The 9,719-nt window shown below is 34.9% G+C and overlaps 2 protein-coding genes and 4 non-coding genes across 7 annotated transcripts in view; 5 read left to right on the top strand and 1 right to left on the bottom strand.

Moving 5' to 3' along the window:
- The window catches only part of LOC111433347 (sorting nexin 1-like), a 6,403-nt gene extending 1,924 nt beyond the window's left edge, over positions 1-4,479 (bottom strand). For both annotated transcript variants that reach the window (XR_002708773.1, XM_023070395.1), the window contains exons 1-7: positions 4,056-4,479; positions 2,725-2,860; positions 2,005-2,138; positions 1,795-1,869; positions 658-808; positions 402-535; positions 133-201 (exon numbers count right to left, since the gene is read on the bottom strand). Coding sequence is in view for 1 of the 2 variants with exons in the window: in XM_023070395.1 (XP_022926163.1) it covers positions 133-201; positions 402-535; positions 658-808; positions 1,795-1,869; positions 2,005-2,138; positions 2,725-2,860; positions 4,056-4,199 (843 nt within the window). In the remaining variant the exon portion in view is untranslated. The remainder of the gene's footprint in view (positions 1-132; positions 202-401; positions 536-657; positions 809-1,794; positions 1,870-2,004; positions 2,139-2,724; positions 2,861-4,055) is intronic.
- An 861-nt stretch (positions 4,480-5,340) lies between these two features.
- LOC111433353 lies at positions 5,341-5,438 on the top strand. The gene has a single exon (XR_002708775.1). It is a non-coding gene; the product is annotated as a small nucleolar RNA Z266 (small nucleolar RNA).
- A 296-nt stretch (positions 5,439-5,734) lies between these two features.
- LOC111433354 lies at positions 5,735-5,806 on the top strand. The gene has a single exon (XR_002708776.1). It is a non-coding gene; the product is annotated as a small nucleolar RNA Z267 (small nucleolar RNA).
- Positions 5,807-5,888: 82 nt separating this feature from the next.
- Positions 5,889-5,974, top strand: LOC111433355. The gene has a single exon (XR_002708777.1). It is a non-coding gene; the product is annotated as a small nucleolar RNA R44/J54/Z268 family (small nucleolar RNA).
- A 30-nt stretch (positions 5,975-6,004) lies between these two features.
- On the top strand, positions 6,005-6,082 carry LOC111433356. Its single transcript, XR_002708778.1, has one exon. It is a non-coding gene; the product is annotated as a small nucleolar RNA snoR122 (small nucleolar RNA).
- Positions 6,083-7,422: 1,340 nt separating this feature from the next.
- On the top strand, positions 7,423-9,445 carry LOC111433350 (NAC domain-containing protein 90-like). The gene is made up of 3 exons (XM_023070400.1): positions 7,423-7,616; positions 8,725-8,993; positions 9,083-9,445. The coding sequence occupies exons 1-3, from the start codon at positions 7,448-7,450 to the stop codon at positions 9,395-9,397; spliced, it is 753 nt and encodes a 250-aa protein (XP_022926168.1). The 5' UTR covers positions 7,423-7,447; the 3' UTR covers positions 9,398-9,445.
- Positions 9,446-9,719: the final 274 nt, after the last annotated feature.

Here is a 9,719-nt window from a genome sequence, read left to right on the forward strand (position 1 = left end):
GGGGGGGGGGGGGGGGGGGGGGGGGGGGGGGGGGGGGGGGGGGGGGGGGGGGGGGGGGGGGGGGGGGGGGGGGGGGGGGGGGGGGGGGGGGGGGGGGGGGGGGGGGGGGGGGGGGGGGGGGGGGGGATTTACCTTAATAGATTGAACCGCACGAACGTAATCTTTCAAGGGTTCCTCGAAATTCAACAGAAGTTCGTGAGCCTATAGATTCACATCAATACACAAGTACTATTAACACAACAAAATCCTCTCTGCCAATATCCAAATTTCGATAAAGTGAATTTATACTGGGTCAATCACTTCAAAATCAGTTTTTTGGGAAAACAGCTTGCAAGTAATTCTCAAAAAGATGTTTTTAAATAAATCAGTTAAGAAGTTATGGAAAAACACCCTAAATATACCTCTTTTTGCAACTTAATTGACAACATCTCTGATTTGGCTCCCAGTTCTGAGAACCCCTTGCCAACAGCTTTTTCTTCACAAGCACCAAGAAGCTTGGCAGCCTTTCCAAAATCTGCTAATGCTTGTCCCAGCTCTAGCGCACAAGCAGAAATAATCAGACATTATTCATTTGCTTTCTAATGAAATAAAGTGGTAGCAAAAACATAAATTACAAATTTTAGCTACAACTAAACGATCTTGAAGATTTTTGTATACCTCTATGCCTTTTCACAAGTCGAAATGCATGCTTCTGGGCTTCAGTCAAGTGGTTTTCAAGCTCAAAGATGTAGTGTTTTAGCTTTTCATATTCAGGATTTGACTCTTCCACTGGTTTTTCTTTTCCAAGAACAATGTCACTTACTTTAGACTGTACGTCCACCAGAGGGGGGGAACAGTGTTATTGAGTCAAAGGAGGATCGCAAAAACGAGAGGAAAATAAACCCTCCCACCTAGTCAAAGGAGTTGAAAAAATTGTCTCTTAACAAAATACAAAATACTAGCAGAGTAGACATCATACCAATTGAATGTTTAATTCAGTATTCACGACAGACAATGTATTGCGAAGACTCCTCTTGACAAAATTTAAAAAGAACACTATCATGACTGCTCTCAAGGAGAAACTAGAACATGCAAACAACGTCATTTTTGTTATTAAAGAGATGACCAGAGGCAGCCTAGAATACATATTCCACAAAACCAGCAGGATCAAACCACATAGGCTTGGAGGTCTGAAAAAAGCCAGCAACAACATCTTCTACAGAAAGAGCACAGGAATACTGTTTATATTGAATCTTTCACTTATCATCTTATCATCTGAGTGAAACCAGAACTTGCATCTAGTAGCACTAATAACCTAACTCAGAAAGTAAAAAAGTGTCCAAGAATTCTTTTTCAAAAAAGTGACCCATCGAACATAAAACATTGATCCGCCTAAACAAAAAGAACAAGAGAGAGAGAGAGAGATGTTTAGATGAAAAAAATAAGAGAAAAAGAAACAGAGGCAGAAATTTTCAAAATAAGAGAAAAAGACAAAGGCAGATGTTCAAATTTTTTTGAACAATCTCCATTTTTCTAAAGACAGGCAGAAATTGAAAATTTTTCCATTTTGCGTCTCCTCTATGAGGGAGCTTTTAAGCAATCTCCAATTTTCTTCCTGCATCGACAGGACATTTAAAATTGTTCACATCGCTGCTATATTAACCTTTTTGATAGATATAAAATTGTTCGTATCTCTGGAGTCTGGCAGTACTTGCCTTCAGAAATGAAATAAAATTTATTTTTCGTTAAATTACACACGCACTAACAATCAAATTAGGAATTGTGTATCATTCCTCCACCCCAACACTTTCTTACCTTGAACATTTGCATTAAATCAGCTGGCTTTTTCTTGAAAATTCCGGAATCATGAGACCTCAACCTCTCCATGGTCTGCTCATAAGATAACACATGTATCAACTTGATGGATCTTCTTACATAAGAGGATGGACAGTACAACATAGTATGGTGGGCAGAGAAAAGAAAAAGAGGATGTACTGTACGGCATAAAAAGTCCTTGAACATCACCTCTTCTTCCACCTGCAAGAAGGTTCTCAAATCCTCACTCTTTTGAAGCTCGTGATGTGAAGCTATCTGATTTACAAATATATCCAAAGCTTGACGCCTCATTTCAATAAATTCAGCACTAAAACGAAATTTCTCTGCAGCACAAAAACTGAACTTATGACTTATTCTAAACATAAATATTAAATGTATAACAGCATCAAATCTGGCGCATCTTTTTCATTACTTTGGATGACCTCACGATATAAACAAAGTATTAAACTATCAATGGCAATTCTAGATCTTATATTTCTCTGTGTACAAGTATATATAGAAAAAATCAACCTTCAATATCAAATTCATGGATTATATATCATACCAACAAACACTAATTCAGCAAAAAGAAGTAATCATATGTACACCCACTCAACAGAATGGTAGTTGATAGTTGAACACGTTGCTCAAACATATTCTGGAACATATATTTGTATATCTCAACACCTTAATACTGTTAAACATTATAATTATTCGCAGGTTCAGTTTTAATTAGATAAAACACCGAACAACATAAGTACTATTATTTAGTACACCTTAATACTGATGAAAACTCGATAGTTTGAAAGAATATTAGAACCCTTGGTATTAGCAATGGAAAGGGAAACATAAGTACTATTATTTAGTGACATAATCCAACCTCAAAATAATGAAACATATAACGGCAAAGGAAATTCATAATCTTCTTACCTACAGCATTTTTCTCTGGAATAGAAGGAATAAAAATGCCTTTATACTTCTCAAAAAGCCGATCATGTAACCAAACAAAATCACTGTATCGCCGAATGACAATCTTCTCTGGACCTTGATATTCAGGAAAATTAGTCTGCCAGTACAAATTATAACAAATGATATGCTGGTCAATCATTATACATACTAAACATAAAATAAAAGGCAAATATATACTTGATAAAATCATCTCTGGAAAAGAGCACAAACAGAAAGGATTCTCATGTGAAAATGACGTTACGTCGACTATGTATTTTGTTACCCATTGAAAGTTACCTAGTATACACAGCTGATATTTTCCCCCCTGAACCCGAAGTCCTTGATGATTTTTTTAATATATTGTCTTTTAAATATGTAATACTCAGGAAACGTATTCCAAAATATCAGTTGTTTTAGAGGTGCCAATCAAAAATCATCTTTTGAAGTAAGGATTTCATGTTGAGAAACAAAATTTGTCTCTTTAAGATATGATTTTCACTTTTCAATTTTTGGCCAATCCTTCTTCTTCATTATTCAGCAAGACAATTTCATGCTCCTTGAAGCATTATGACAGCAAATGTGCTCTGTTTTCATGGATTATAATAGGAAAATAAGCATAGAATAAATAAAAAAGCTCAGCAAACTCATTGATTACCATTCTCGCAAAATAATGAGGAAATTACAAGAGCTCCCTCCAAGAGTTTTCGTAGTTTTAGTAGAACCTTCAGCCAACGCTGCCTAAATTTAGAACTCTTTAAAAACTCAGAAAACCTTCAGCCATTGCACCTCGTCCCATACAACCATTCATTCATCTATTTTCCACCATGTAGAGAGCTTTTTCTTATTTACGTCAACTCCTCCTTAGAACTTCCTATCCGGCCTATGCAATTTCCCACAAAAGAACATCCCTGTTCATTTTCTTTAAATAGTCAGCCTCAATCATCTCTCACATCATCCATCGGCTTTGAAGCCGGAAATTGCACATTATATTCGATGGTAACATTTGATATCCAATCTGCATTCCTTTTTTTTTATTTCACATTATTGCCTTCCAAATACCGAGTAAAACTACAGCTGAATGCAAATGAATCGATCTCTTCCAGTTTCTTAGTTAGGTACACAATCAGCATTCTTCACTTCACATCGCAAACAAAATTCACATAATGTTACCTAGTTGGCAGTCAATTGAACATAAAAACTGCCAGCAGGCTGATGGCAGTTCAAAAATGTCATCACGTATGAAATGATAAATGAACGAAAAATCAAACAAAAGGTTCGAAGACCATTGAAAAACATAATAAATGCACAAATACCTTTGTAATAACTCGGTATGAGATATAAGCTTGTACCCCATTGCCCAATTTCACAGGATCAGTCACCGAAACTGACAGATAAGGCTGCGAAGACGGAGATCTAGGGCTAAGCAATGAAACTGGCATGCTTCTCTCCTGCTCCATGCTTCTATAGCCCACCAAACAACACGAATTCCAAAATCCAAAAGGAAAGATGAATGATCACGTTAAATTACTCGCTCGTAATTGCAGTAACGATCATGGAAGACGCGGGAGATCTTTAATCCGGAAGAACAATAATAATCCACTCCACATTTAAAACTCCGGTTGCCGAAACGGATCAACGTGCCTTACGGAATTGCATCTGCTTTCGAAGCTTTCTAATGGCATTAATTGAAGCTTCTACAACATAAATGAAGTGTTTTTACAGATTAAAATGAATTTCATATATAAATCCGTCTCTTAAATTTAATTTTGAAATATTATAGGAAAAGTAGTTTTTATCGTTCTTTTTAATTCTATTTATATATATATATATATATATATATATATATATATTCAATATAACACATGTGAGTAAGAATTCAATTTTTAAATCTAAAAAATGGGCTCAATTTTATAGCAAGGCTCATTAACGTTGTCCATAATTGGCGGCCCAAAAAGAGGGGCGCAGCAGCCCATTTTATAGAAAGGCCCATTAACATTGTCCATAATCGGAGGCCCAAAAAAGAGTGGCGCGACTCTTTCACCGGATGAAGCCTATAAATACCACTCCCCGTTCTTCTGCAATACACAATTTAGGGTTTCTCCTTCGCTCTTAGCCACCCTGTCTACGTCATTCTTTAGGGCTTTTTCTTCGTTACGGTATTTTTTTTTATGTGCGGTTCTTTTTGCGGCGTTTTAATGGCGAATTTCATTGCGCGGCCCTTAAGATCGCCTTCCTCAGTGTGAAATGGAAGCGTTTTGAGTCATAGCCGCGCTACAACGAATACTCTTTTCCGAGAATTTCTTTAGGGTTTTCCTTCTGGATTTCTCGCCATTTCCCACCTGAACTTGTTCTTGAGGCATTTGTTTTCCGCCTTTGGATCTCCTACTACTTGTTACCTGAAACCCTAATGAATTAGCTTTTCTGCTGATTCGTTAGTTCAGTTTCAGGTAATTTGTGTTGCAGATCTGTATGGATGTTGTCTGTGTCTCGCTCTAAGGTGGGTTACATTTCGTATTCCTTTATGGTTCTATTAGCTCCATGTTTGTTCTTGTTTTCACTTTCGGCTCTTCAGAAGTTTTCAACGAAATTGTTATCAATTCATGGCAAGGATGATGATTCAATTAGATGTGTGAAAGGATTAGTCCTTCCTGAACTTAAATTTTTGAGGCATTTATTATTTGTCTGACTTGCCGGAAATACAACATCCAATTTTTTGTCGCATAATAATTCAACCTAATTTTTAAAATTAGTTCTTTGTTAATTGTGTAATTTCTCTATGTAGATTTTTAGTATTTGAGTAGTAGCAGTTGAACTGCAATCGACTTTCAAACTTATACAATATCTGTTAGGATGTTATTGAAGGTCTTTCAATGGGTTTTGAGAAATTCTCCCCTGTTATGATTGATTACGTTCACTAGTATCTGATGTAACTTTTATTTACTACTGATTTTTCATTTAGTTGTTTCATTTTCATCTGAAACTATTTGAATTTGAGATGCCAATGATGGTGTTAAATATACTTTGAGATTATTTTCTATGAAAAGAACTTCATCTGAGGCATCAAAGTCCCCCTTCTTCAGTTGTTTTATGATTATTTTGTTTTGCTTTCTTTATTTCAATTAATCAAAATAATTATTTACTAGTAATGTGCAAGTGACGATAAGATAGACAGGGACATCAGCACTCCTGTAGGAGGATGATGATTTGTCGTTGGGAATCTCTCTGATGCACTTCAATTAGTTAATAATTTGTTTTAAATTTTGGCCAATGATGCATTTGAATGCACGTATTATCAGATTAAAAGATGATGATTCTGCAGATTGTCACTACCTCTGAGGCCGTAATTATAATCAGTTGTTTTATAATATTTATGATGGAGTTTAAATAGTATGTTCTTCGGCCTGATGATTGAAGAAAAGAACGGAGATTTGAATGGTGCTTTTGTAGAAGTCTGGCTTTGTGTTGGGCTCCAAATAGCACTCTATGTGACCAATCCAATTTACTTACCATGAAGGCTTCAGATTATGAAAATCAGCCCTGCAATTCCCATTTTATGTGAATTATCAGTTCTGTTTAGTTCATTTGTAATTTTATGGATTAACGTGTTTTATACGATTACATGGATTTTTTTTATAAATATAGTTCAATTGTAATCCCTGTTGTTTGAATTTCGTTCAATATCGACAATAATTAATTAGAAATTTATTTATCGAATATTCGAATATGTAAAATAATTAATTAGTATTTATTCAAATATGTATTTTTTTAAATATTTAACGGAGTTGTTTTACTTTTTGCTACGTTGCGCAAGCCGTTAGATGTTCATATATCAATCAATTTAATATTCGGTTTAATGCCGAGCAATCTGCCCTTAATAATAATAATAATTTTTTATACTATGGATTATTTATTCGTATATTTATTTTTAATCAAATTAGAAACTAATATATCGAATATTGGCATATATATTTTTAAAAATTTATCCAAAAATAGATTTTTTTTTCAAGAATTATTTGTCATTTAAATTCCAATATTCGGAGAATGATTACCAGAGTAAAATATTGACATAAATGTAAATTTAAATTCCATACGAAGCAATATAAAAAATAAATGTATACATAATTTGAATATTCATAACAAAAATTAATTTAATAGTTTGATCATCTCATTAAATAGTTTGATTTATTCCTTTTTTTTTTTTACGTTCCATCTTTGTGTTAATAGTATTTTTTAGTGACATGTTTTGGTCCTATTTTTTATTGGTTCTCTTATAAAATGCTATGATTAGATAATTAGACTTGTATATGGTAATTCCAATGACCCAATTGTAAAAGCATTGCTCTTCTAATTGAGCCATATCCCCGAGCTAAGTGGGACCAATTGAGCAATATTTATTATTGCTCTCTCCAACCATACTCCACATATTTATAAAAACCATTTAGTACGTTGTAATAGCAAACACTTTCCATCTCTAAGTTGACTTGTTAAATTTATTTGCTCGTTGACCCATTTTTTTTCTCTTGTCTTTGCACGTAATTTGCAATCATCCCGGACTTGAAGCATTTATTATTTCTCTTCCTCCCTATCCGTACACCTCCCCCATTTCTTAGAAACCCCTCAACTTCTCCATATTCACATTTCATTATTGCTTAGCTTATTCCTGAAGAATCAACTCCTTGTTGGTCAGTTCTTCACATCAACAACAATGGCAGATTCTTTGCCTCCTGGGTTTAGGTTTTACCCTACTGAAGAAGAGCTTGTTTCCTTTTATTTGTTCCACAAGCTTCAAGGTGGAACCCAGGATTTGATTCGAGCCGTTGATCAAACCATACCTCTTTTGAATATTTATCTCTTCAATCCTTGGGATCTTCCACGTAACTTCTTTCTCTCTCTACTCTCTTAATTACCTTTCTGTGTTCTTCACTTTTTCTCTCTTCTTTTTTCTCTTTTTCATCATCAATTCACACATTTTTATGCTTGGTTGATACGGTTAGCTTAAATTATCAAGATTTCATGTAGCACAATGACAAAGTTATCTGATGTATATTGATTGTTGTATTGATCGGTTTCTAACCCGTCCATGATTATTTTTTGTATAGGGCTTATGTTAGATCGAGTTGTGTCAGGTGTACGACAAGTTTGGTTTTTTAAAAAGACCCATCTTCCAATTCGATCACGAAATATTAAGTTCATGAATTTAGATCTAAAATAGTAAATTAGTCGTTAGGGTTATGACAAATACTTAGCTTTGTTAGATCGATCATTACCCGATTCAAAAGCTTATAGATTCAATACTTATCTTCTTCAATGTATCTCTCTTGTTCCTATTTCGTCCCCTCGATTTTTTTTTTAAAAATCTCATTTTCAAAATGATTGCAAAATATTTATGAATTTAGATCTAAAATAATAAGTCAATTGTTAGGGTTATGACAAATATTCAATATTGGGTTTTGTTAGATCGGTCGTTACTAGATTCTTAAGCTTAAGCTAGTCGTATAAGGGTTATAACAAGTTCGATTTTTTTTTTAAAAAAAAAAACCCATTTTCAACCAAATATTTATGAATTTAGATCTAAAATAGTAATTCAGTCCTTAGGGTTATGACTGTTAGACGAACACGACTCCCCACAATGATATGATATTGTCCACTTTGAGCATAAGCTCTCATGGCTTTGCTTTGGGCTTCCCCAAAAGGCCTCATACCAATGGAGTTAGTATTCTTCACTTATAAACCCATGATCACATCCTAAATTAGTCGATGTGGGGACTCATCATCCAACAATGACAAATACTCAATATTGGGTTTTGTTAGATCGGTCGTTACCAAATTCGAAAGCTTAAGCTAGTCGTGTAAGGATTACGATAAGTTCGGTTTTTTTAAAAAAACCCATCTTCAAAACGATCAGAAAATCTTAATCTTTTTAAATCGAGGTCGAAATATTAAGTTGATTCACGAGACTCGAGTTGGATATATTGTCTGTAGAGTTTGCTGGGGAGGTGTGCAAGAGAGATGAAGAGCAATGGTTTTTCTTCATACCAAGGCAAGAAAGTGAAGCAAGAGGAGGAAGACCAAAGAGAGTGACAGCCAATGGGTATTGGAAGGCCACTGGGTCTCCAACTTATGTGTACTCTTCAAACACCCATAGAAGCATTGGTGTTAAAAGGTCTATGGTTTTCTACAATGGAAGAGCTCCCAAAGGAACCAAAACTCAATGGAAAATGAACGAATATAAGCTCATCGGTTACCCTAAGGTCTAAATCCCGTCCCGGTTCCATTAAACATTTCTATCTTTATACCAACGCTCTCGAGATTACGATACTAACTTTTTGCATGCATGCAGTTGAGCTTATGTCGAATTTACAAGAAATCAAAGTCATTGAGAGCATTTGATAGACGCCCGCAACCGCCGCCATTGGAGGCTCCAATTCCGCCCAAGCAATGTCTAGAAACTCAGCATAACGCTGGCGATCAGTTCGCCGACGACCAGAAGTTACCGAATCCGCCATTAACGGTGGAGAGAGCAAGCTCGCCGGAGTCTTTTTCATCTGGAGATGGGCATGGAGAAGCAGCCACCACAAACTACAACATGCAGCTGAAGATGGAAGTTGACAATTATGAGCTTGTGTGGGATTGGAGCCGTTTGAACTGGCTCTAGTTTTATATACCTAAAAATAACTAATTATCATAAACTCGTGCGTTATTAACTTGAGCGTAATTTAATATGGTCGTTAAGTTATGTTTTATCTGTTTAAAGGGTGGTACGGATCTTCGATCTATCTATATATTAATATTTATAAGAATGAAAAAATTATTTTTTTTATTACCCAATTTCAATTTCATTTAAGACATATATATAATAAAAAATAAATTTGCATATTTTTGCTTTTTAAGAAGATTTTCTAAATTTTGACAGGTGGAGCACTATAAAAAAAATATATATATACGGTAACATGCAAAAAAAAAAAAAAAAAAAAAAA

The sequence above is a fragment of the Cucurbita moschata genome, unplaced genomic scaffold (assembly GCF_002738365.1).
Source record: "Cucurbita moschata cultivar Rifu unplaced genomic scaffold, Cmos_1.0 Cmo_Scf00041, whole genome shotgun sequence".
Taxonomy (NCBI): domain Eukaryota; kingdom Viridiplantae; phylum Streptophyta; class Magnoliopsida; order Cucurbitales; family Cucurbitaceae; genus Cucurbita; species Cucurbita moschata.